Source organism: Melozone crissalis, unplaced genomic scaffold (genome assembly GCF_028551555.1).
Source record: "Melozone crissalis strain CALT ecotype California unplaced genomic scaffold, PUWL_Pcris_2 ptg000012l_1, whole genome shotgun sequence".
Lineage (NCBI taxonomy): Eukaryota > Metazoa > Chordata > Aves > Passeriformes > Passerellidae > Melozone > Melozone crissalis.
In genome coordinates, this window is record NW_026535790.1 from 4,304,382 (window position 1) to 4,331,372 (window position 26,991).

General features: G+C 39.3%; 1 protein-coding gene across 32 annotated transcripts in view; it reads left to right on the forward strand.

The window, feature by feature from the left end:
• The window catches only part of RBFOX1 (RNA binding fox-1 homolog 1), a 1,176,073-nt gene that overhangs the window by 884,673 nt on the left and 264,409 nt on the right, over positions 1 to 26,991 (forward strand). The window contains exon 1 of one of the 32 annotated variants that reach the window (XM_054271120.1): positions 9,506 to 9,540. The exons of the other annotated variants lie outside the window; for them this stretch is intronic. Within the exon in view, the coding sequence (XP_054127095.1) occupies positions 9,526 to 9,540 (15 nt within the window). The 5' untranslated portion in view covers positions 9,506 to 9,525. Of the gene's footprint in view, positions 1 to 9,505; positions 9,541 to 26,991 lie in introns of those variants that run through there. 32 annotated transcript variants of the gene reach the window in all.

Consider the following 26,991-nt stretch of genomic DNA (forward strand, 5'->3'; position numbering starts at 1 on the left):
ATTTCTGTGATAGAAAACTGGAATGCTGTGGAGATCTTTAATGCTGAAATCCTTCTTGCATTCATGTTTTGTACAGCAAGCATATTTCTGACCACACATATGTCCAATAGGTAGAAGGAGAGAAGGTGAGAAATACAAATTATCCTCTGTTGGGTGAGATCTTTAATAGATTAGGGTTCTTGAACTTGGAATGATGACAGATAAGTGAGAAGAGAGGCCTAGTCAATCATCAATGCTTTAAAGAAAGTGAAATGTTTTGCTGTCTAAGAACCAATACTCGTTTATATTGTCAGCCAGCAAGTTCAAAATTAGCATAACAATGGTCTTTCCTCACATGGAGCAGGATTGTGGCACTTGGAGTTTATCTGGGATCAAGCAGGATGGATCCAGGGGCTGTGTACAAGTTCTGGCTCAGGAAGCTCAGCAGTCACTGGCTGCAGGGTTTTATTTTGCAGACCAGGCCCATGCTCACATGGCATTTCTTATGGTCCTTCCCTAAATGTTTGCCCCTGTGATTCTGGACTATATCAGCCTTTTCTCTTGGCCAGTGTGGCAATTCTTATATTAAAAATATATATATGAACTAGATGTTGTTGTTGCAATACTTTTGTAATCAATAAGGGCTAATTAAAAAAAATTAATGCTGAAAATCCAATGAAAGAACAGTTTGGTATATTTTACATTTGAGTGCCTTGAATTCAGTTTATTCAAGTAAATATGAGGTGCTTAAGGTGGACAGGTTAGAGCTTATTAATTACCTTGCTCTGTACACATAAGCAATATAGATGCCAGCTCCAATCTCTAATAAATCCATCAGCTCTGGGGGTTTTCCTGTTCATTCCCAGTGAGTGTGAGTGCATGTGACAGGCCATGGCTCTGTCAGAACGAATTGTCCCCCTTGGAGAGCTGGCAGCACAGGGAAGTGACAACTTAATGGAAGCTAAAGCACTCTAATGGCAGTGCCTGGTGAAAGGCAGGGGAAGTCATCCCCAGCGTTTGCCCTGGCTCTTGGAAATGTCTCTTTGCATTTCTGCTAATGTGCAGGATCTTGGAGCCTTGCTGGAGTCACATTTGCAGGTATTATTCCATGAAAGGCCGCTCAGTCAAGCACTTGTTTGTGGGCAGACTTGGCTCCAGCAGGGTCAGCCCCTCTGACACTGTGACCTGCTCCGTGTGCTCCCAGTCCTGCAGCATCACTCACCTCCAAACCCCTCCTCTGGCAGCCACAGAAACCCATTTCCAGCACCTAGCACCAAGGGAAGTGCAAGCATTTTATCCATTACACAGCTATTTTTATTTAGTTGTGACTGGAATATGTGCTTAATCAAATGGATGAAAAGATAATGCACTTTATCTAAGTATATTTGTTTACAGGTGAAGAATATAGAGATTAATTTTCCTGGCTTTTGTTGGTGAAATGAACAAAAAGTTGTGTTGAGCCAATGGATAAAATTGTTGTACTGAGATTATTGCACTTTGTTTTAATATCTTTTTAGATTACATTGGTGTATGTGAACATATTTATTTATAAATAAATAAAACCCCAGTAATCTGCATACATTCGTGGACTGTCTTATAAGTGCCCAGTGATTACATTTAAACATTTTCATTTTAATTACATTTTAATATTTTAATAACTTTTATAAATTAGGCTGTGGATATTCAATCTAGATTATTGCATTTTTATTAGGTTTACATGCAAATAATTACTTTGTTCCTGGTTTTCTTGGTGTGATGGTGCTTTTGGACAAAACCAGAATAGCAATCACTTTCAGTAGAAGAGTATTTCTTCATCTTTTAATAAAAAGCATGTATGCTTTTCAGGTTGTAATTAGCCAGGTGGATTAAAAAAATTAAAAAAATATTCTCAACAATAGAATTTCTAAGATTTACTGAACTTAATCAGTACTATACAATATATGCAAGTTCATAGAGAACAGGCAAGGGCAGACCCAAGAGGACTTCAGAACTGAAAAAGAGAAAGCCAAATGACTGTTCTAAATTAAAAATAGCCAACCAACCCAAACTAACCAAGCAAAAGCATTTCTGTGTGGTTATTTCTATGATTATTTGCTTTCTATTGAGACTTGGGTGTTGTTTAGCATGTAACAGTTGTTGTGAAGGAAAGGTGAATCTAAGCAGACTGCTGATAATGTTTTTGCCACGGATCTGCTTCCTCCTTCCCCTCTCTTCTGCCATTCTGGGAGTCACAGGAAACTCCAAACTGCTCAATGAGCCTTTCAGGGTTCTCTGTGATTTCCCCCTCCCCTGTGACAAACATTTCCAGCAGAAGCAGTTTGCTCACCTGGATCTGGAACAGTGATTGCTGCCTTGCTTTGTGTCTGCTCCACTCAGGAGCTTTGGAGTTCTTAGGGGTTTTCCTAAAGCTATGGCCTGTGGAAGCTATCAAGCAGATAGTTTATAACAACTGATCTTAACACATTTTTGCCATAAAATGGTTTTCATAACGGCTCATTCTTGCATATTTTCTCGTGGAGCAAGTCCCACTTCAAGTTTCAATTAAAACTTCAGTTAGAACTCCTCTGTACATTCAGGGCCTGTGGGGTTTCTGTTGTATAATACTTCCCTTTTCAGTTCCTCAACAGAATCGTTCTCTCTTAGAAATTGTTTCCTTCACACACAGAATCAATATGAACTCACACAATCTTTGCTTCACTTAAATTGGGATTTTCCTCAGGTAAGAATTTGTATTCCCAGTGTGAGAGATGTCTCCCCTCTTTTACTGGGTGCACCAAAGTCCTTTAAGAGCCAGAGCAGAGCTTCCAAATTTTTTTGTCACTTGGATTTTGCAATTGCTTGAAATATTCAGTTAACTCTTTTTAATCTCTTATTTTGTATGACTTTATGTTATTAGAGAAAATACAGACTGATTATCACTTTCTTCTTCCCTAGAATTAATTGTGGATTTACAGAAATATATATATTTGTATATGTGCATAAATGTTTTCTTTCCTTCTTAGTCTAATGAAAAATTCACTGCACTGATGAGCTTTATGTTGTCAGCTGAAGATTAATTCTTGCTTTTTAACAATATTTTATTTTAATTTCTTTTAACTGACTGAAGGTAATAGACAAGGATCTTCACTATTGAACTTTCCTGCAAGCCACTGATTGATGCAAGGGATTTTTTCCCTTCATGCAGGTATACGTGTGTGTGTATGTGTTTGTAAATACATACATGTATATGCAAATTATTCTCCCAATTCTTGTCCAAATTGCTAATTTGACATTTTTTTACTTGACAAAATTGGTATTCTGTGAAACAGTGCCAAGTTTACATGCACACAAAAATGGAAATATGTGTCTGCATGAGGTGATTCAAGTTGAGAGTGGGATTTTTCTGCTCACACAGGCCTCTGTTGTCCCACCTTTAAAAAGCAGCTTGCTTTCAATTTATGGAGAACAAATACTGTGCCTCGTGCAGGGAGGACATTGGCACATGCAGGGGACATTTTTTTAATTTGGGCAAAGTGTATAATATATCATACATGTTTGCTAAGTTGTAAGAATTTAAGATCACTTTCTTCAAGAAAAATCTGGACTCTGGAATGGTATCAAGTTTTGTTGGAACTGAGACAAAAGTGAAGTGTGCACAATAATTATTTAGTTCATCTCTGGGCTGCTTTTTAGGTGTTGTGAAGGAAAAAAGCAAGAGGAAATATAGTTGCAGTCAGAGGTCAATGTAAAGAAGTCCAGGTAAATCAAAACTATTCTATACTGTAAATAATTTACTCTTCTCCCTTTGCCTTGTCCTTTCCCACTCCACCCCTGTGGCATTTTTGGGGTCCTCTTTTGTTGGGAGGAAATGATGAATCTGACTCCATGTATTTAGAAGGTTAATTTATTATTTTATTATCTATATTATATTAAAGAATGCTGTACTAAACTATTCTAAAGAATAGAGAAAGGATACAGACAGAAGGCTAAAAGATAATAATGAAAAACCTGTGACTCTCTCCAGAGTCCTGACAGTTGGACCATGATTGGCTGTTAAGTTAAAACAATTCACACATTGGATAAACAATCTCCAACCACATTCCAAAGCAGCAAAACACAGGAGAAGCAAATGAGATAATATTGTTTTCCTTTTTTCTCTGAGGCTTCCTAGCTTCCCAGGAGAAGAATCCTGTGCAAAGAGATTTTTCAGAAAATGTGAATGTGACACTCCCCTACTCTCTGTTAGCCCCCCTGACCTTTTCATACTCTCTTGGCTTCTTTGTAGTGTTGCTAACCCGAGGTAACCCCAAATAGTTTAACACATAGAAATGCCCCAGGTGGGAAAATCCAATGGAGGTTTGCAGTGTTTTACAGCCGCCTTCTTGCCTCCAGAGTTCTGAGAGGCAGATAAACCACCTGGGATCTCGTGGTGGGGATTGTGCAGGGTGTGCAGGGATTGCTGTCCCAGGCTCAGGTGAGCAGGGACCCTCCAGTGTCAGAGATCTGCCTCCTCCTGTTTACATGCAGCAAATTTGGAATTTACACAGAAAACTAATGGGGTCTCTGGTGTCTCACAGATTTCCTTGGCTTTATCTGCTCTGGATAATTAATGCAACCAAGTGAGTGGATGAGCTCTTTTCTGTAGGAGTCAATAGGCAAGGATGTTTGGAAAATGAATGAACTGCTAAGATTAATTGCAAGGCTGAACAGCCTGGTGAGGGATTCAGAAGGAAGTGCCAATGCCTTTATATCCAAAAGATTTCTTTATTAAAAGTTGTTCAAGATCTCAGTAACATTAGATATCAGATTGGACCGGAGATAATGCTTTATTGTTGATGTTTTAATCTTAAAATTTGCAAACTATTAATTGCTGGTAGAGAATAATTCATATGAATATTGATCTCAATCAGCTCAGCTGGATTTTTAGTATTCTTCATTATGATAGCCAATTCTAATAATAATTATAAAAATGCATTTTCTAAATGTACAGTGGTTGAATAGTCAGCAGAAAGATTTAAATCAAGGGTTTGTGTGAACTGCTTAATGGGAAAAAAAAAACCAAAAAACACAGATCAGATGGTAACAGGATTCAGTTAGGGAATTCTGGGTTTGCTTTGCATTTCTTTAGTAATTTTGGAGATAATTTGTCTTTTGAGTTCAGATTTATTTTTTTTTTCTGTTCATTTTATCAAAGTGTTGCTTACATATAGTTTACCAGTATTTATAAACAGATCTCCTCAAGGGAAAATATGCAGTGGGATTTTTTTGGGGGGTAAATTTTAGGAATATTTTGAACCTCTTGGTTAACTCTGTCTGCAGACCTCTGTTGTTTTGACTGCCACTCATGTAACACCTGACAGTGTGGATCTAAAATGTGCAGCCAGGCTTGTGAATGGCAGATAGGAACATGGAAGTGCAAGGAGGAAAATCCTGAGTACTCAGAGGAAGGAACTTGTCAGCAGGTACTGTGTTCAAGTTCAGACAGAGGCTTTTTTATTTTTCCCCTCAACCATTTTAGCATGAAATCAATGGGGAATGCGTAATTTTTTAGATGTGTCTGAGATTGCACAGCAAATGGTCACCAATGAGACTCTCAGCTGCCACACAATCTGGCACAGCTCCTTTCTGCTCCAGAGCTCCCAGTTGCATTCAGCCCACTGTCGATGTGATGCCTCTTTTTGGCTCCTTGCCCATCTGTTTTAGTAATTACTGTCATATAAACTGATATTTCTGGACTAGAAACCATGTTGTTGTGAGATAAGCCCGTTGGAGTTACCTTTTGTGACGTGTTCAAGCAGCTCACTGACTTTCTACTTCAAGCTGTAAAATTTGCATCAACATTTCCTGCAATACATAGAGAAGGATACTATGATTTTTTAATTTTTTTTTTAACACAAGGAGTTATAATTAAATAGAATCAGATTTTGATACTGCTTCCTTTTTATCACAGTTATGGTGCTTTCACAGTTTTAGCTCTTTTTTATTTTTTTTTTAGGATCACAATAAAAAACACTGTCCTTGAATAAAGTATTTGTGTTAATAGGTTTTGGCAGACGTAATTTTTTAAAGTGTAAAATATACAAAGAAGTGGTTTGCCCTATCCAAATCATCCATTAGCACAACAGGACCATCCAAAATGACATCATCACATAAGCCAGCTAAAGCACAAAGATTCCGGGAGGGTGAAGAGCAGCTTTATTCTGACAGAAATTGAGCAGAATCAAAGGTGAGTTAAAAGAAAGGCTCAGACAACATCCTATCATGAATTAACCCATTAACAGCCCCAGGGGCAAGAGCAGAGCAGCCAACACAAATATCAGCGGTGTGTGCCAAGAAGCCAGATGCCATCACTGCAAAACCACTGCCTCAGCTTGGCATCTGTGCCTCCAGCCTGCCAGCCCCACAGGGAGGGGAAGCTGGGCAGGCAGCGTTGTCTGGGGCTGCAGAGAAAGAGCTGCTCTCTCTTCTCTCCCTTCCCTTTGCCTTTCTCCATAGCTGGGTTCTTGGCTGGCATTGGCAAAGTTTGTATTGAGAGGAGAGAGAACTTGGGCATTTTCATACACACTTAAATATTATATATTTATTATTTATTATTATTTATTATACCTATTATTTAAATATTATTTATTATATCTATATATATACACTGATGTATATATACACATATATATATATACACACATATATATACACATATATATATACACACATATACATATAGAGAGATATGGATGGATGCATGTTTATGTGAAAATGTTTATTTGTGTGCATTTATTTGTGTGCATTTGGGCATACGGGACCAGAAAAAGAGAGAAATCAAGGAAGGAGGCAAAAGAAACCAGAGTGAAGTAAAACCAGAACAACACACAAGAAAACTCTGAAAAGAAGTATTTACTTTCCATGCATGCTAAAGTAAATTTAAATTTTTTAGGTTTTTTTAATAGTACAATTTCAATAATTTCTCTAACTTTTCACAAGTCACATCTGCTCAGTAGCCAAATTCTTGATGTGTTCTCTTTGCAGTGACATCCCACATAGGAAGGTTCAAAGCATTTTGCAAGTTTAAATTTTAGGATTTAAACCAAAATCTTTTATGTGATTATTGATATCATTCTGTCACACCTGGACAATATATCTATATATACATCTAAGTATTGATTGATCACTTCTTTTTTAATTTAGTAGGAATTATTTATTTTAGTCAGAACAATTTCTAGCCATGAAGTCAGTACTCAGGCTTCTCACAGTGAAGCATTAAAAAGAGGATCAGCAATAATTTGAGTGGCTCCAGCGATGGTGGGGCCACTGGAAACTGCAAACCCAGGAACTGGGAGCCTTTCTGGTTAGCCAGAAATTAGCTCTCCATGCATTAGAGGTGTATTATCAAATGCAAATAGCTGCAGGTGTGTGGTTTGGGTAGGGGGTTAAATGCTGTGACACTGGAAAACTTTAATTTCTTCTGTTTTCAAGACTGAATGTTCAGTAATGTAGAAAAATCTGTGTGAAGCAGAAATCTTGTGAACAGGCAAAATCTTTTTTTGTTTTGTTTTTAAGTGAAAGTAGCACAGTAGTAAATATTAAATAAAAGTGCTAATTAATTCAGGGAAAACTCTTTAAATATATATTGATCAGAGAGAGACATTCGAGGTGAGCTGTAGATTCAAAATGTTACTTTCCAAAGCTCAAAAAAAGCTCACAGAATATGGTGTTTATGATTCAGCTGTCAAACATGACTGGAAAGACCCAATTTAGGGCAGACAATAAAGGGTTTTGATGAACACACATTCCCTCTGCTACCCCATGGACAGAGCAAGGCTTCTTTTTTGTGTGATAGTGCTGAATTCTGAAATGAAACACAGTGGGAAGGAGGAGGTTGAAAAGACTTCAGAAGTGAGCATCTGTCTTGGAACTAAAGGATTGTTCCTCCTTTAAGTTTCGGTTTCCTATGTTTGTCATGCATTCAGTACATGCTAAAGCTGCTCAAAAGATACCGCTGTCACACATGAGGAATTATGAGTAAGAGCAAAGTTGTGTCTAGAGTTGTTCTGGACAGAAGGGGATTTTTGCTCTCTGAGTTCTTATTAAAACCCTCAAGCCCATTTTTTTAGGCTCAGTAATCATTGCTGAGAAATAGCAATATTTAATCATAAATATAATTTAGTTTTTAGCAGCAGCAGAGTTTTACAATTTTTAATAAATTATAAATATTTTTACAGGAGGATAGAACTGGCATTGTGCAATTTGAGGTTTTTATGTCATAAGAGATCCATATGCATAGATCTTTATAGTTATTTCAGAGTTAAATCTTCAGCTGCCTTATCCTGGAATAAAGTCCTTATCATTGGGTTTTGAATTTCCAAGTGTGTCATGACTAAAATATTTTAGCTTGGCAGTATTATCTTTGAGTTCATTCATTCTTTCTTCATTCTCCTCCTTATTATAGATGGTCTAAATATTTTCACTTCACCTTTTTGCACTTCAGTGCTTCACAGACTTCACTCCCTAAACCTTACCACATAAACTCTAAAGGTTTTTTTTTTCCCTTTATTTTTTCTTTCATGTATTTTTTATTTAATTTGTAACATAGACAGGTTGTGATTATCAGAGGGAGGAGCTGCAACTGAACTTTTAAAGATTTAAAAGCAATATACCACAGAGGCTTGGATAATTTGATATTTGGATGTGGATGAAGGGTAAGTGGCTGGTTATTCCGGAGAAGAATTAGAAGAATTGGGGTTTTGGTGTTATGGAATTACAGAATGACACAGGCTGGAGAGGCTCTCTGGATGTTGCTGAATCGATCACTGCACAAAGCAGGATCAGCTGCACAGGGAGCAGGTTTGGGGCATCCCTATGAACTCACAACCAGTATGGGAAAACTGTTCCACTGTTGGGTAGATTATCCTCCCAGAAAACAAGTTCTCTAATATTTAAATAGGGTGTAACGTGAGTCAGTCTGTGCCTGCTGCCCCTTGTAATTTATCCTGCTGCATCCTCTTGGCACCCTCCCTTCAGGAGCTCATGTGCATTTCTGGGACCCCTCGAGCCTTTCCTTCTCTGCCTGAGCAGCCCCAGCTCTCTCAGGCTCCCCTGGATGATCCTCCCCTCCCTGATCCACGCCCTGGTGCCGTGCTGGACTGGCTGCACCGTCCGTCTGTCCATCTGCTCTCCCTGGGCAGCACAAACTCCCTTGGCTCCACCTCTGCAGGCTGGGAGGGGAAGGATCCCATGCCTGGGTTCTGCTCCCCAGAGCCTTCCTGGCACCTCCCAGGCTGCTGCACCTGGGCTTTGCTGTGAGGGAAATTTGCTTTTTTATTGTTATCCTGTGTTCACTCCTCCTCCTGCTCTTCCCTGTCCTTTTCCCTAAAGCTCCTTTGCAGGCAGTTGTTCCCCAGCCTCCCTCCTGGATAATGTTTTCATCCTCTTCCTCACCAGACTGCAGAACTTTGAGTGCATTTTCAGTTTTCGGGTTTGTATTGCTTTGAGTAATGGTTAAAGTCTGATTTTAAGGGTTTGTTTTTTTTTTTTTTCCTTCCCCCAAGCCTTTTGGAATTTATCATTCCCAGAATGCTCCTGTGTTCTGTGAGTAATAAATCTTCCTGGTGTTTTGTGATTTGCAGTTCAGAGGACAAATTATTCAAACATCTTATTACTGTTTCATTAAACCCCTTTTTATATGCTGTATCACAAAGGTATTTTGAATTCTAATAGACATTGGTGCTTTATTGTATTCATGCTTTATAATATTCATGTTGTTTAAATGTTTCGCCTCTCCTTTTGCTTTTCATTTCTCTCTTATCTGAGAGATATGATATCCTACAATTTTTTATTTCTGATTATTTGGAAATCAACACATAATTCATATGGCTCAATTGCTGTCATTGATATACTCAAATTACAGTTATGGCTATTAAAGGAAATTATTAAGAACTCAATGCCTTGAATTTCAGTGACAGTCTGCTGCCTTATCATCCTTTTGAAACCCCAGTACAAAAATTTTAGGTGATTATCTTTTAATTGTACATGTGAATGAGTTGGAGGAAGGATGAACCGAGCAGAGGCAAAGCTTCTGAGTAATCAAAGAAGTTTTAATGTACTTTAAACTGGCGAAAATGTTAGTGGTCTTTTTTTGGAATGTGCAGTGCTCTATTTCTGTGGCTGTGGGCTGGAAACAGATTGGATGTCAGACTGATTGTCAGCATTTGTGTTCACGGCTTTTACGTGTGGGTGGTTTCTCCACTAAAGAATTCTGCATTTATTGTAAAAACTAGTAAGGTAATTTTCCTATAGCTTGGCTAGTTATGAAAATACATAAAGTGCAATTAATGTATAACAAGGATTGGAAAATTTACCTTCTGTTTCAAAGGGAAACAAACTCCTGAAACATAATTCACTATGAGAATATTTGAACCAACAGACTGAACATAAAAATCTTTCATGTGTCCTGAAAGGATTTGATAGGATAAGTTTAAAGTAGCTTCAGATTTTGTCTTTTCTCTCTGTTGCTTCTATCACAATAAAGATTAATTACTGTATGTTTGAATAATCATCTACTGAATCAATATATGTGCATTTTTACACCTATTACGAGATGGTGGTGTGTAATCTTTGCTGGGTTTATACTTTATCGTTTTGATCTACCCTGTCATCACACTTTGGAATAGGAGTTAATTCAGTTCTGTGTTCTGGCTCCCTGGAACATCGTGAGCATGTCATTTCCCACTTCTCTAAGAGAGGAATTCTCCAAGTCTTTTTTGGGTCAGATGATTAAGAGTTCTGTGTGAGGAGTTCTGTGAAATCTGCTCCAGAGAAAGCAGTCCAGTTTTCCTGGCCAGCCTTGGGGTTGTGTTATTCCTACTGCTCCATCCTTGGTCATCCAAAGCCTTTTGACATGATCAGAAAAACAGCTTGTGAAATTCCTGAGCGTCACCTGAATTCCTGCCCAGAGGTGACACCAGCAAACCCCATTCCCCTGTGCCTTGGTGCCAGAAAATCCCTGACACCACAGAAACAGCCACAGCTGGATCATTTCATTTCTTCTCCATGTTGGATCACTCTTGGTTATGCAAATCTTACAACATAATTTATATTTGTGTGCCTACAAATATGCTTTAAATCAGAGCTGCTTTGCTTTGATGAGAGGCTTTTTTTGTTTGTTTGTTTGTTTTTTGTTTGTTTGTTTTGCTTAAACAGAACATGAAATCCTATTTAACTGTAGGTTTATACTACATCAACAAATGGTTATAAGGCAAAGGTTTGGTAAATTGGTACAGAGATCACCATGAAAGGAGAAAGATTTGAGCTGGAGCTGCTGATTCTCTGACATTTTGATGTCTTTGCATGTTTAGCTGCTCTGAAGCAATTTAAAAAGGTTACTACGCAAAAGGTTTGATGGCTATACTCAGAATAGTTGGCAGAACGAGAGAGCAACAGTGAGGGACAAGTGGAAAATTTCAGGGTGAATAAGTATGAAAATGTTTCAACCTTGTAGATGCAGTAAAGCCTAACAGCAGCAGCAGCATTTTTGGGTTAATGTGTAAAAAATCCCAATCACAGGAAACCCAGAAGGAGCAGCACTGCCCTGATCAAGGAGATAAGCTCAGTGATGCCTGTGTTTTAAAATTTAGATTAAAGAACAAATTGTGGTGATTATAGAAAAATCTAATTATTTTTGGTGATCATTTAATTAATGATATTAATTTCTAATGAAATATGTTCTTTTACACATTTAGTTTTATGGTGAACGTTTATATGTCTTTGTAAAGGAAGAGTACTGAAAAAAAATCTTTGAAAAGACAGTTTATGTCTTACTGTGTGAAATAACTTCCTCTGCTGTTGGCTGCTCTATGACATGGTTAATTCAGATAAACATTAAATGTGTGTAAAGATATTTTTGTCTAAATAGTACAAAACTGAGGGGTTTTTCTATGTTTCTTGGGCTCCTGCTTTTGTTTAGTTTGATGATCTAGGGAGGATAAGTTCTCTCAGCTATATCCAGCTCTGCATGAATTCAGATTGTTCATCAGATAATAGATAACAAAACAAATGTACCAAACAGTATAAAGCTGAAATGACAAAAAATGTAGTTGAAATTGAGAGAAATATAGAGACAGGGCAAAATATGAACTAATAAATCCTGCATGAAAGCATCTAAATACTTAATATTATTTGTGTAAAGCTTTTGTTTTGCTATGAAAGACCTGAAATATAATAGCTCTTCGGTCTGTCTAGAATATAAATAATGTGATGACAGCATCATTCTGAAGTTCATGCATGTTTTTAAAGTGATTTAATGTTCTCCTATAGTTCTCAATTTTATCCAGATGCCTTATTCAGTCACACCAAAAGCACATTACTGAACATTTTATTTATCATTCTGTGAAGCTTAATTCACTTGCAAGTCAGAACTGCAGTTTTCAGCTGAGCTGCATTTCACACCTGTTTGGAGAAAGAAAAAGATTGAGGTGATTTTATGGTTCAGTCTGAGATTTCTGAGGATGCTTTTCTTGAAACAGACTCAACAGAGTAGCAGGCTTCTGCCACAAATCCTGCATGCCATGTGCAATTCATGATTAATTTTTCCTTTATCAACTGGATTTTAGTATACCCACTTCTCTGATCTATAATTTCAAGAGAATTTACTCCTAAATTTTATTCATCTAAGCAAAATCTGAAAATTACCTCCGAATTTCTAATGGCTCTGTAAGTTTTGTGTTTAAGAGCAATTATCTATGATTTGCAAATTTTTTTCTCTTTACATTCATTGACATGAAGGATTCTTTGAGGAATTCAGTAGGTGGGACACTTAGATGACATAGTGAGTGTGTGGGTACTGGCTTGTGAAGAATTCTCCCACTTTCTAATCAGTTCTGGCTAAGAATGTTTTCTTAGAGGTAATTATCACAAGTAAATCCTGTCAAGGTCCTGCTTGAATAATTAAAATATATTCCTCGCAATTATTTGTTTGAAATAGGATGTTTGTGGTTTTTTCATAATTCCAGAGAATTATGACAAATCACGGGGTTAATTTTTGAAAATACAAGGGGCCCACGTTTCAGTGGTAGAAGAAATAATCCTTTAGTAAATTTTCTAGCGTTTTGAAACCTTCTACTGCTTGAAGATGAAAACAAGCAGTAAGATTACATATTTAATTGAAGGCTATCCCATTTTTGAGACCACTTGGAGATAATTGCCATTTTTTTTCTTACGATTTCCGTGCAGGATGATCAGAAGCTGTCATTGACAAACAAATCCTTTTCTCTCCAGTGCCTGTGAATGCAGGTATCAATAACAAATGCCAGCTGTTCCCAGCAGAAGCCTCAGTGGTGTGATCAGCACTGAGGGAATTGTGGTGCTGCTCGTGACCCTCGTGGTGCTTCCAGCTGGGCTCAGGGGGTCTCACCTGCTTCTTCATCCCCTTTACCCTATAAAGAATATTCTTGTCATTCCTTTGCAAAGAGTCACTTAAAAACAAATTTTAAGCGCGTTATAAATGATGGGTTTTGTCCTTTCTTCAGCTCCTTGTGTCCCTCCAGTTTCACAGTAAATTAGGCAGCTTAAAAAAACATGATTTCCATGTGCAATTAATGTGAGATTGTATCTCATCTCACTGCTTTCCTTCTCACAATCATTACCAAGGGTTAGAAGGCCCAGCTTTTCATAACATGCTGCAGAAATCAATATTTCACAGCTTACTTTTGGAAAGAAACTATCATTTTGTTTTGTCAGAATTCACATTTCTGGTGAGGGTAATGTGGCTTGCTTCACATAGCTGCCATTTGGAATGTTTTTCCTACTTCTTAAATATTAATATCAAATCCAATCCATGTATCTTGCTCCTATATTGTTTGTTTGAATGTCATTTATACTCAAGAAATTTTTTTTAAGATTTTGACAGTTTATTGGTAAGGATCTATTAATAGAAGATGACCATTTGGAATGTGCTGTACAAAATCAACTCAAGTTGCAAGCACTCACATGGAATTCAGTTTGAATTTTTCATTTCTTTTTTCTTCAGCCTCTTTGTATGTCAAGGGAAAAAATGTTGTAGCCAGTTCTGAAATAGTGTGCCACATACACATAAAAATATATCATAATTGGCATAACTGCAATTTAGTTGTAAGGATAAAATTCCTATTAGGCATCTACATATCATATTAGCCAAACAGTATCCATCCTGCAGTATATTATTTTGGTAACACGATAGCTGGGTTTGAAATGGAATCCAAAGGTCAGAGTTGGCAGCAGAATGGGAATTAGGTAATCACATTTTCCTTCCTGCCACTGACCTCATCCCTCTCCAGTCCCCACTACAACTGCCTGTGTTGTAGCAAGTGTGGAAACCCTGCTCAAATTTGTTTGTGCTACTTAATTTTTTAAACTTCCACTGAAGAAAGTTTGCAGTGTTCATGTCAGATTTTTTTTTTTTTTTTTTTGTGGGGGTGGCACTAAACCAATCAAGCATCTAATTACTTGGGATCAGTAAATTTGTTGCATTAAATATCTCTGTAATTTTCATTTTTCAGATGGTGTCTCTCATTATTTAAATTATATTAGCAAATACTACATTTACAATAACAACAGATATAGACAATAATAAATTAAAATGTTCATCCCTCACAAAAGCCCAGTATTCCCTGAACTGCACTTTGTCACTGCCAGTAGAAAACCTGTGCTTGTAAACTTGCTTTCAGAAAGTCATTTTTTAACAATAAAGCTGCACAGAAATTATGTGTAAGTTTGAGGACTTCAGCGCTTGAATTTTTCTTGTTCTGAAATACAGAAATTCCTAAATTTAAACTGCTGGTTTTTTCCAGGCATTTGATGTGGACAGTTATTGGCACATAAATTAAAATTACATGGGACAGAAGTGAAGCTGGGTTTAGTTTGACTAAAGAGATGCAGACGCCAGCATTCACTTATGGTAGCCCCTTCCAGAGAAACACAGAATCACTGGGTTGGAAGAGACCTCCAAGATCGAGTCCAGCCCCAACCTCTCATCCAAACCCTGGCACCCAGTGCCACATCCAGGCTTTGTTAAACACACCCGGGGATGGTGACTCCACCACCTCCCTGGGCAGCCGTTCCAGAACTTTATCGCTCTTTCCATGAAAAACTTTTTCCAAACATCCAACCTATATTTCCCTTGGCACAGCTTGAGGCTGTGTGCTCTGGTTGTGTCAGTTCCTGGAGAAAGAGCCCAGCCCCAGCTGAGCACAGGCACCTTTCAGGAGCTGTGCAGAGTGATGGGGGCACCCCTGAGTCTCCTTTTCTCCAGGCTGAGCACCCCCAGCTCCCTCAGGGGTTCCTCACAGGGTTTGTGTCCCCAGCCCCTCTCCAGCCTCGTTGTCCCCTCTGGATGTGCTCAGTGTCCCAAGGTCCTTCCCAACCTGAGGGGCCAGAGCTGGGCACAGCACTCAGGGGTGCCCTCAGCAGTGCCCAGTGCAGGGGCAGAATGCCCTCCCTGCTCCTGCTGGCCTCACCATTCCTGATCCAGGCCAGGAACCATTGGCCTTCTTGGCCACCAGGCCACACTGCTGGCTCATGGTCAGTCTCTGTCCATCAGGTTCCTTTGTGCCTGGGCACTGTCCAGCCACACCATCCCCAGCCCAGAGCATTGCAGGGGTTATTGTGGCCAAAATGCAGGACTTGGCACATGGATTTATGAGATGCTGGCTCCTCTGACTCACAAACCCAAGCGAATCCCACATTTGGACACATTGAGGTGTGATAAGCACTGACAAGGGAGAGGCATCAGCCCCTGACCCCACAGCTGGACAGGGCTGAGCTGGGATAGTGCAGCTGATTTTCACACCATCCCAACAGGGAGGGATTTGCAACACTTTAATAGGTAGTGTCACAAGATGTGAGATTCATCCTCAAAGTTAAATTTATAAATTTAAATTCTTTGGAATTCAATGCTTGAGTTTAGACCATTTCTTTGTACTTCTCAAAATGCATGAAAGGCAGTATTCTAAAGAGATTCTAGCAGTCTTTGATAGGTCACCAGAGAAAATGGGATATTTTTCAAGAACGTGACTTTGGCCCATTCAAGTCAGTTGGAATACCTGTTCAAATTTGACCAGCAACTATTAAATAACTCCCAGAAATTAATGGGTTGAAATCTCATGATTTTGCCTCTTCTGATCATATCTCCCATCCCAGTGTAGATGGGGGTGTGTGTGCAGGTCCTGCAGGAGCAGCTGATTGTTCTGACCCTGGCTCACAATTCCAAGGTTTTGTTGGAGCAGGCATGAATGCTGGAGAACAAAAAACAATGAATGAAAAGAAAAGAACCAAAGATTTTCTTATTTTGTGGTTCAGTCATTCCAGTGTTGTTTTGGCTGTGCATAATCTCAGCTGACTGAGGGAGGGTGAGGGTATGAAAAATGTATGGAATAAAACAGTCAAGATGTTTAAATTCTAATTATACAGATAAACTTAGTTCTGGTGTTTTGTAAGCTTTATTATTTAGTTTACAGTCCTAGTAAAGTATGTAATTTACTTTTGTCATTATTGGTATATAAAATCATTTAGTGGTAGGTAATATGAAAAGAATAAAAAAAAAAACCTACAAGTTTCTCCAGTAATCAGGACTGTGTACAACTCCATTTAGTTGATCAGATTTTTTGCTTTCAGCTTGCAAGTAACTGAGATCTAGAGCAACCTCAGAACTGAGCAAATTCTTCTTTGTGCGTAGTATTTTTCAGTAATTTTAAAGTAAATGCTGGGAAAACCTATTGACTCAGATTTCTGTGTAAAGTATTAGCATTTGCAGTTTGTCTATGACTTCAGGGGTATAAGTTTTCTTTGTAAGAATATCATTTGCAATTACAGAGGCCATAGGGTGGGTTTTGCTGGATTGTTTTATCTGTTAGTAATACATCTCATAATTCCCTAACTAACAATGATTTTTCTTAAGCACTCCTTAAAATTTCTGTAAAGAACCTGATACTCATCAACAGGATTAAAATGACTGATGAATTATGCAGCAAGGCTGTCTGCTCCTTGACTAAGTATTTTATGGCAATTGAATCACTTTGGCAAGATTTAGGTAAATAAGATTGTTAAAGTTTGCTTGTTTCAGATGTATTTCTTTCCATACTATTTCAGACTTGAAACTCACATTGACTTTTCAGCACTAGGTGCTGAAATATTTAAATAAGAATGAGGACTACATGAAAGCACAGCTTAAGAGAAATTTTTTGAGGATCAGTGGTGTGTATCAGGTGTGATTATCCACTCCCAGAACTGCCCTTTTAGTGTTGTTTTATTGCAGAAAATGATAAAACTAGATACAATGATGAAGTTACAATGTAGTTTAACTTGAAATGCATCACTAAATCCTTGAGAAAAATGTTCCTGCTGCCTTCTCTGCAGCACTGCAGTGTTCTGTGTTCAGAGCCCAGGGCTGCACTCACCGAGTGCTCAGGCTTCCAGCAGGTCCATGAGTTTGGCTCAAGGTAAATTGAGGATGAAACAATGCTACAGATATTTTACTGGTTGTTATTTGTAGTCTAGCTGCTGGTTAAGTTAGGCTGGCATTTGGTTTTTTGCTGTTTTGCTTTATCTGTGGGATCCGAAGTTGCCCTGTCTGGAGATTACTGGTGAGTTCTTGCCTTTAATTTTGCTCCTATTATTCTAGTGAAGACAGTTCCAAGATTTAATATTTTAAATTGTTGATAGGTAAGACTGTAACACCCCAGAAATGTTTCTTATCAGAATTAGGGAATGTAGTTTTGGTTACAATAATACTGGCTTCAAGTAAAAGATCCAATGGTAAAATGGCATCTATAATGCATATAGTGTAGCTGTACCTTAGCAAGGGTTGGCATTGTGTCTGGAGCAGGAATGGATTTATGTGCACAGGGAGGGAAGGTCTGTGGCTTTGGGGCTCCCTTTCAGTAACGGGGAGGCACCAAATGAGATGTGCAATTAGTGGTGGAACCCTTTGTGTGTCGGTGGGGTGGCTTGTGCAGGCTGAGGCCTGATGGTGGCACCTGCTGATGGCACCTGCTGGCTGTTGGGTGGCCTGGCTGGAATTCCCAGCTGATCCCAATTAGTGCCCTGCAGCAGAGCAATCTCCATCACCACTTGCACCTGTGGTGGGAGGGGCCCTGCTGGGGCACCTGGTGGGCCAGAGCTGATGAAAGGTTTGGGAGAGGGAGGACTTGCACTGTGCTGAGTGCAGCTGCATGGAGCAACAGGTATGGGAGCATTTGGTGTGAATAATTTTGCATTTTACCTGGTTTTAAATGTTGATTTTATCTCTGTAATTATGCACAGGACTTTTACAGAATTGTGGTTTTTATTTATATGGGTGTTTTATGGATATAGATATATTTTCCTGAACTATAAGGAAAGTAAGTTACTTTTAAAGTCTTGGCTTTCTATTGTTTCAAACAACCACTACAAAAACATGGTGCTTGAAGCTTCTTGGTTCTCTGTCTCTTAATTTAAATACACTATTTGCAAATTAATAATTTTATCTGTTTTATGTACTTTTTATGCATTTTTGAGCAGAAATTAAGCATAAGTTTTGGAGAGATGCTATTTGTAGAAGCATATTCAGGCTCTGGCTGAAGAGGAGGGCAATGCTTCCCCTTGCTAGCTTTAACTGACCTGTTTGGCCTAATATGAGGAATATTTCTCCTCCTTTTGTGCTTCTGGGATCTCCATGGAGGAGCCTTTCCCAGAGGAGAAGTTGGGTTTGGCGGGTGAAGCTACAAAATGTGAGGTTGGAGAGTTAAGTCAGGCCCAAATGGGTTCTCTGTGCACAGGATCAATTAGAAACCACTGTGGGAAGGACTGGGAGCCACAGGAAAATAATCTGTAGGGTTCCATATTGTGTGAGAGAGTTCATCCAGCCCCATGTGTTCAGGCACTTTATTGATATGTGTTCTCTGACCTCACTGATATTCTCTGACTCCAAAAACTGAATTTCATGTATCATTCAGGTTTGCAGAAAAGGCCATTTTCACATAAATGCAATTCTTTAAAATCCACCTTCTAGGTATTTTTTTTTAATTTTTTTTAAGTGTTTGTATTATTTTATGAAGTTTTAATTAATAACTAACACTATTTATATTAAAATAAATCGTATTGTACGAGTATCTTACTGAGAGATGACAAAGCAAGGTACAATTTCCTCACAAAATATAACAGCTATTATAACAGAGAGGATCCAGTCTCAATTTTTTTATGGTCAAAATTAAGCCAAAACCAAATGACTTTGCTTTGTGTCTTTAAGATTTATATTTTAATCTGAGAGTCTTTGGAGGCATTCCATAAATAGAAGTCAGAAACTGCAAAACCATGCAGACGCACTAATAACGAGTTAAATTTGAAGAGTAATTAATTTTCAAATTTCTATGACAATTTCTTTAATTTCAATACTTGTAGTAATTTTTGTTTAATTATGGTGTTAACATTTTGATGTTGCTGAATTTTCTTGAAATGATTTTAAATTTCATGAATAAATTCTAAATCTTAAAGGAATAGAAGAAACCATAGTCCTAGCTGGAGAACGAGTTTTGGTAATGTAAGGAGAGCAAAGAGGAAGAGTTATTTATGTGCATAAAAACATTTTAAAGAGAATTTTGCTAATTTTTTTTTCTCCTCTTCAAAGTACATGAATATGAATAGGAGAATTTTTGTGAGTATGGAGTGAAAGGGAAAAGGGGGGAACTGGTCTCTCTGATGCTTTGTTACTTGGAATTTGAGGCAAAGCTTCTCTCTTTTAAAGAACCCCACGAGAAAATCCTTTAAGGCTGGCATAAGCACAGCTGGAATAAATAAGCTTTAAGGCTTTCTCTCTGTTTGTGAGGGGTTTTGTGCTTGTCACGGCCGGGAGATCCTTGGGCGTCAGAGGGGAGCTGGCTGGTGTGCCAGCGCTGCCGGTTGTGCTGGTGCTCACGCTGAGGAGCACCTGCTCCTCCCCAGGGTGCCCAGCCTATTTCTGCTGCAAACCACTCAGCTCCACGTTTCCTGCCTTCCACATGCAGCAAGTGCTGAGCTCTGTTCCTGGAAATCTCTCTGCAAGGGAGGTGAAGGTCCCATCCAGGGTGAAATGTTGTTTGGTGCTTGAGTAAAGGAGTCTGGCCCTAGATTTGTGACATAGAACACTGAGAGAGGTCTCAAACTAAAGCACGTCAGGTAATCTGTGTGTAATTGTCCAGCAGGATCAGATCTTAATGCTGAGTCTTGGATGGTCTGAATCCTGGAGGATGAGGCACTTGAACTTTGCTGAAATAATGACAAAAAGCAGCAGAAGGGAGCAGGAGAGTGAATTCAGAGTTTCCAGTGTGAGTTTTGTTGCATTAAGAAAGTTTAGAAAGGAAGGAATTGCAGGTAGGAGAGAAGAAGGATGGCCACCACAGCAAGGGAGAGCTGATTAGTGTTGATGAAAGTGGCTTTGAGAAAATATTGTGGATGAATTTTCGCACTCTAGTTAGTAGCTGAGGGGAAGAAAAAGACTCAGTGGTGTGGAGTGTGACACCTTATCAATTGAAGTAGGAAAAGATGAAGAAAAAAAAGACCAATTAGAGTGTGAAGAGAGGAGGAGGGAGCTGATGCTGGACTCATGAACAGAAAGAGGTTACACTAATGAAACAACTGGAAATGTAATATGGAAAGGACAGGATCCCTGGACAATTGAGGGGAAAATGCAATTAGGAAAAAAAGCAAACTGCTTCATTGAAAATTGGTGTATAAACCAGAAGAAAGGAAAGGAGCCAATATTGACTCTGTGTATAAAATTGGACTTTCTCACATGGTACTTCTGTCCCTATCTCAAACTAAACAACTCTTTTTAGGCAGCTTTGTATCAATTTAATATACAAAACTCCTTCCATGCCTAAGCTTGTAATTCTGTAGGTTAGAGAGCCCAAAATTCCTAAGGGGAGGGAGGGGAAACAACAAAAAAACTACCAAAACCAAGCTTTTCCTTCTAGATTCTGGCACAGGAATGAGACTAGCTTGTGGCATCAGGGATCTTTCTTCTGGAATGGGATTGTGGAGAGTGTGTAGGTGCCTACCTTGGGAAGCCTTGGTAGTGCTTCAGTATAAACTGAAGCTTAAAGCTACAAACTCCTCAATTTTATTTCTCCTGAGTCATATCTTTATCTCTTGGGGTGAAGCTGGGTATTTAACTAGAACCTGTCAGGCTTGGTCATAAGAGGGAGTTTTAACTAAAAATTCAGTTTTAAAGCTAAAAGAAAAACTAGAGATGGAATCATTGTGCTAAATTTAGAAGTGACTTAGCCCATGTTATGGGGCAGGACCAAAATGATGAGGAATATTTTCAGCAAAGGAGGAGGAAGTAGAGACAGGGAGGATTTCTTGGTGCCATACATGAGCATGTTACTATCTGTTCTGGTATACATTAAATGAGTCCGGCACTGAGGACTAAGTGTGGTGGACTTGGATTTAGAATATGTGAGGGGATGTCCAGAGTGGACAGAATTATAAAAGAAGTAGTTTCACTGTGGAAGGAAGCTGTGGTGATGTCCAGTTAATTTAATTCCTACAGGAAAAAGAGGCAAACTTTACATAATAGCATAACTAATCTATCACTTATTCTCCTTCTGAGATTTGACATCCTTTTAATTTTTAAGAGATTAATAATATTTCATAAAAAGAACTTCTTGCTCAAGATGTGTTTATGCTGCCCTACTGTGTATTCTTACAATTAAATTTGATGCTACTTTGGTTATTTTACTTTTTATTACAATTACATGGAAACAAGCTCTAAAGTTATGTTTTCCTGCAGCTTATTTTGTCTTCAAAGTTATATTCTTTCCTTTTGAGTTTATAACAGCAGCAAAGTGTGAGATGTGGTGGTACAAATTAAGGAGGGAAAAAAAAACAAACCCAAAACAAATAGGGCAAACTTCTGTGGATTAATGAATTTGTGTAAAAATTTCAGTTGAAAATAAGTGTTATATATGTAGTACTGTGAGTAACTTGTGTCTATATAAAATAAAAAAAATTGTATAAAAGCAAATTTAAGTGAAACATGCACAGTATGCCTTTACTATCAAATACTCTCTCTTTCTCCTGTCTGATACTTGACAAACTGCCACAAGTGGCAGCAGGGAAAAGTAGGCTTTGTCACTTCAGGTCCAGCTGTACACTTCTGAGTAGTTTGTAGCCCTCCCATTCTATGGACTGAACATAAAGTGTACACAATTTTCTGTGGTTAATATTCCTTAATTTTTAGATTAATTTTTAAAAAATTGTGAATTTTTGTTTCATCAAGCTAATTTTCTAAAGATAATTTTGTCATGTCTTCTTATCTGGAATTGTGGAAAAACCTTATAGGGCAAGACTACACATTTTCCTAATGGAAAAACCATTATAGGGCGAGGCACACTAGTTGTCTTTCTAAGATTGTGATATAAAGAATAACCTAAATGCTAATTATTGAGCTGCACACCTGTGTTCAGGGGGTCCTTTTGTGATGCAGGCTTGTTCCAATGCGTCAGACCTAAAGAATTGCTTTAAGTAGCTGTTTGTAGAAATGGGTTTGGTGTTGTGACCGTAATGCATGGCTGGTGTGAGCACCCTGAGCTTCCTAAATGAAATGTCGTGGTGTCTGCACTACCTTTGTGCTGAGGGAGGTGACAGTGGGACTGACAGAGGATTTTTGCTGCACCAATTTCTGTTTCTTCTTGGGTCTGCCTATGTCACTGATTCCCGAGTTTGGAGTTAACACTTGAGATAAAGCTATTTGGGTATTTTTTTGTTTATTTTCCTGACTATGGAATGGCACATCATCTTAAACTTTGCTAGAACAGAGCTGCTGCACTCATTGTTCTTGTTCTGCCCAGCGCAGCCCTTCCTCATCCTGCCCGTGGTTCCTGTGCCACCAGCGCATCCCCAGCCCCTTTTCTCTTGAGGCACCAGCCACGCTGGCTTTGCTCTGTCTGCCCACCGAGTCTCGGTGCCGATGGAGCACAAAAAGCGGCCGGGAAGGCGGAGAAGGGAGCAGGGACCGTGGGGATGGATGCGGGAGAGCTCGGGGCGCTCGGGATGGGAGAGCTCGGGATGGCGCTGCTGGGGCCGGGGCAGCGCTGTCCGCAGGGAATGCCGGCTGTGTCCGGGCCCGCTCCGTGTCCCCTGGAATGTTCCGTGTCCCCTGGAAGGAATGAGCCGTGTCTCCGCTAGATGGAGCGCCCGGAACGGCGGAGCGGGAGCGCAGCGGGAGCGCTCCCGGCCCCGCTCCGCACGCACCCGAACCGCCCGCGGGGCTTAAACCGGCCTGGTGTGCATCCCCCAGGTTCCCCACAGGATACCCACACCGGCCTGGTGTGCATCCCCCAGGTTCCCCACAGGATACCCACACCGGCCTGGTGTGCATCCCCCAGGTTCCCCACAGGATACCCACACCAGCCTTGTTTCCATCCCCCAGGTTCCCTAGGGATGCCCACACCGGCCTTGTTTGTATCCCCCAGAATACCCACACCGGCCTGGTTTGCATCCCCCAGGTTCCCTATGGGATACCCACACCGGCCTTGTTTGCATCCCCCAGGTTCCCTACAGGATACCCCAAAACAAGGATATCACCTCCAAAGCAGTGAGATCACTCCTGCCAAGGAACGCACGCCCCTAACTCTCTAAATGCTGAATATTTTATTTTCTTGCCTTTCCCTCTTGGTGGAAATAAGGGCTCCTGGCTGCTTCTGTTGTGAAAAATTCTGAGTTAATGCTGAGTGTTTGTGTGTTGAGTGGTGGTGAAAAGGTTAACTCTGTGCGACAGGGTTTGGAGATACTGCGTGTGAAGTACTGGAGAAGTCAATGGATGTAACACGGTGCTTAATAGAAACAGAAAATTAGTGATTCTTGCTTGCCTGAGGTAAGCATGAGCCTCTGTAATGTCCTGATCTTTGTGCAAAAAAACTACTTACTGAAGGAGAGATAAACCTGATATTAGAAATAGGGACAGTCATAATAGGAAAATACCACTGGAAGGATGAGATGTTGCCTTTTAGTTTACAAGAACAGAGGAAAGCCCTATTTAATATTTTTTACAGTACAGAATATTAAAAAATTCTGTTGTTTCCTCACTTTAAAAAAAATACATTATATCTACTGCAAAATCGAATACTATGTGAAATACAGGCAGAAATAGTGATAATTGATAGTAATTCATCAAAATATTTTCCTGATCTATTCAATTTTATAATATGCTGCTTTTCCTGGTTTCAAGTCCAGGGAGCTATTTTTTCATGTGGTGTTAGATAAAGAGAATTTAGAGAAAGGACTGCTCTACTATTAGTTTCTATGCCACATGTCTGAATTATTTTTGTACCATACCAACCACTTTATAAAGTTGAGAAGAAACTACCTTCTTCACATGGAGCATTTAATATGCAGTAGTGATTTATTTTTTCTGATGCTTGATCCTCTATGTGTGAACTTCCTAATGTAGGCTACTACTGAGATGAGTTTGAGGTGTGAGATGATGTGTGGTGGTGCAGGTGATGTCTTTCAGAGCCGTCCTTTACTTGTTGGAAATGCCTTGAATGTCAGACACTCTGCTGTGGTAATTCCAAAGGTTGACTTCTAGGTCAAAAGTTTGGAAATGCAAAATTTGAACTTAAGTTTGAGGTTGACTACCAGGTCACAACAACGGAGTGGTTGATTTTAAATAGAAAGTGTTACATTAAACAAACAGATGCATTGCAAATACCAGTGGGTTTGGATTTGTAAGTCAGCTGTGTTGAGAAGTGTTGTTGGTCCTTTTTGCAGAATTTCTCTGTTTCATGTTTTTATTTGCATGTTCAAGTTTGGTCCAGGCTTTGCTGGTGGCATTTTTCAAATGGTGTTCTCAGAGACTGTGGGGAGAAGGTGTCTGCCTGCAAGTTCTCTGCCTGTGCCATAAACCATGGCATGGGCAGCCCAAAGAGGCTGGAGGAGGGAGTGTTGCCTCTCCTGGTGGTGCAGTAGTCGTTGCATTTCAGATGCATCCATTATTAGCGTGGAAGAAGGTTTTATCTCATAGAGTATTTCTAGGAACTCCCAGAGAGGCTGCAGGAGGGAGTGTTGCCTCTCCTGGTGGTGCAGTAGTTGTTGCATTTATGTCCAATATTAGTGTGGAAGAAGGTTTTATCTCCTAGAATGTTTCTAGGAACTCCCACAAAGGCTGATGTGGGCAGTGTAGATGGTTGGCCTCTTTTTTTTTTTGTTTGTTTGTTTTAATTGTAAAATGTTGATATTTGTTGTTAATCGATAGGTACTTGATAATATCAGCAGCTGAGTGTGGGGTGAGTTCAGTTCCTGCCCCAAGAGGGCTGAGTGAAGGTGGGAAATGTCACGTGCGGGAGGAGAGGTGGCCTTGGCAATTGCCCACTCTGGTTGTGGCAGAGTGAAGGCAAAATGGAGCTGTTGACCATTTGCAGATGAGATGTCTCTGGGGTCTGTGCTGCTCTGTGGAATGCATGGTGGTGCTGCAGGGACCCTGTCCCTGTGCAGGGCCAGGGAAGGTCAGGCTGTGCACAGGCATTGCTGTCCCCTGGCACAGCTGTGGTGGCACTTAGGGTATATATAGCCATAACTGGGACTGTGGGGTGATTAATGGGCTGGGTTAGGGACAAAAGTGTGTGTAAACAAGGAAATGGCTTTAAAGAAGAGACATTGATTTTATACTTATAAAAATAAAACACACTTTGTTACCTTTTTTCCTCTTTAGACATAATGACAAGTTATCCTTGGAAGGGATGAAAATTGGTAATGACTTTCCCCTGCATTTCTTGAAGGAGCATATATCAGGCTAAAGAATTGTGTTTCTTTTTTAGGTCTCTTACACTACTGAATTATGTATGTTTATTGTTTCTCTGTGTACAGATGATTTGGATAGTTAAGATATTGCTGTTCTTGTTTTAACAACATAATTATGTAAATGTCAGGAATTCATGGTATTTGTGAGTCATGTTTTTCTGACTTTGAATTGGGTGAAAATTAAGGATAAAAGGCCAATGAGAAATTCACTTCTACAATGACTGTTAGCTACATTGACAGTGCTAAATTCTCTTGAAGTAATTGTTCAACACACTGCTTTTAAGAATTTAATCTGTTTTATGGATGTCCTTTTAGCTGTAAAATAGTGCAGTAGACAGAAGAAGCTTTGCTTGACCATCACCATGTTCCAGAACCTCACTTTGGGAAATTGGATAGGCTTTTATAGTTCCAAACTGTTTGGCTAGGAAGCATGCTGCCTTTGATTCTGACATAATGTAGAAGGAGTTGGTTACCTTACATAACGTATTTGTTTTTCATTTAACATGCTGATAAGGTCTCATTAAAGCGCCATGTATTATTTATGGTATTTCATATGAAACTGAACTGAGGAAAAACTTCTCTCAGCTTAGGGCATTTGCAGAATAACAGCCTTTCTGGGCTAGAAAAAAATAAAAAGGAATGAAGAAAAGCATGACATACTCCTGTCAGAACAGGAAACTGCTTAAGGCACAGAGAAAGAATGAAAAAAGGAGAAAGGGCACAGAGAGGGTTCATTTCTGCTCCTCCTCACTCGCTCTTGCTCTGTGGCATGAGAGGTGTTTTGGTTGGTGGTTTGGGGTTTCTGTTTGGTTTTTTGGGTGATTTTTTTTTTTTTTTTTTTTTTGTGAGGAAATAATCTGGGCTGTTTTAATAGATGAGTCCATGATAAACTGCAAAAAGCATGGATGTTTCCTAAGCCAAATCCAATTCCTTTATTGTAAGTTTGTGCATGACTGTTTTGGTGTTGATTACCGAGTTATGAGTACCTTGGTTTTGTTGCATTGACTGCTTTTGAGAAAGAAAATGACATAATAACTGATCCTGCTGGAAAATACTCAGTTTTGCATGAAGAAGACTTAGTGGATCTAAATCAGTCTCTGAGGCTTGTGTGGGTGCAGGTATGTGTGCACATGTAGAATGAAAAAGAAATGATTTTTTTTTAATGTAGCACCTGAGTTGCAGTGACGTGTTCTGATTCTGTTTCCAGTTAAGCGGGGACTATTATTTGTTTTTAAGGGTAGATGTTATATCAAA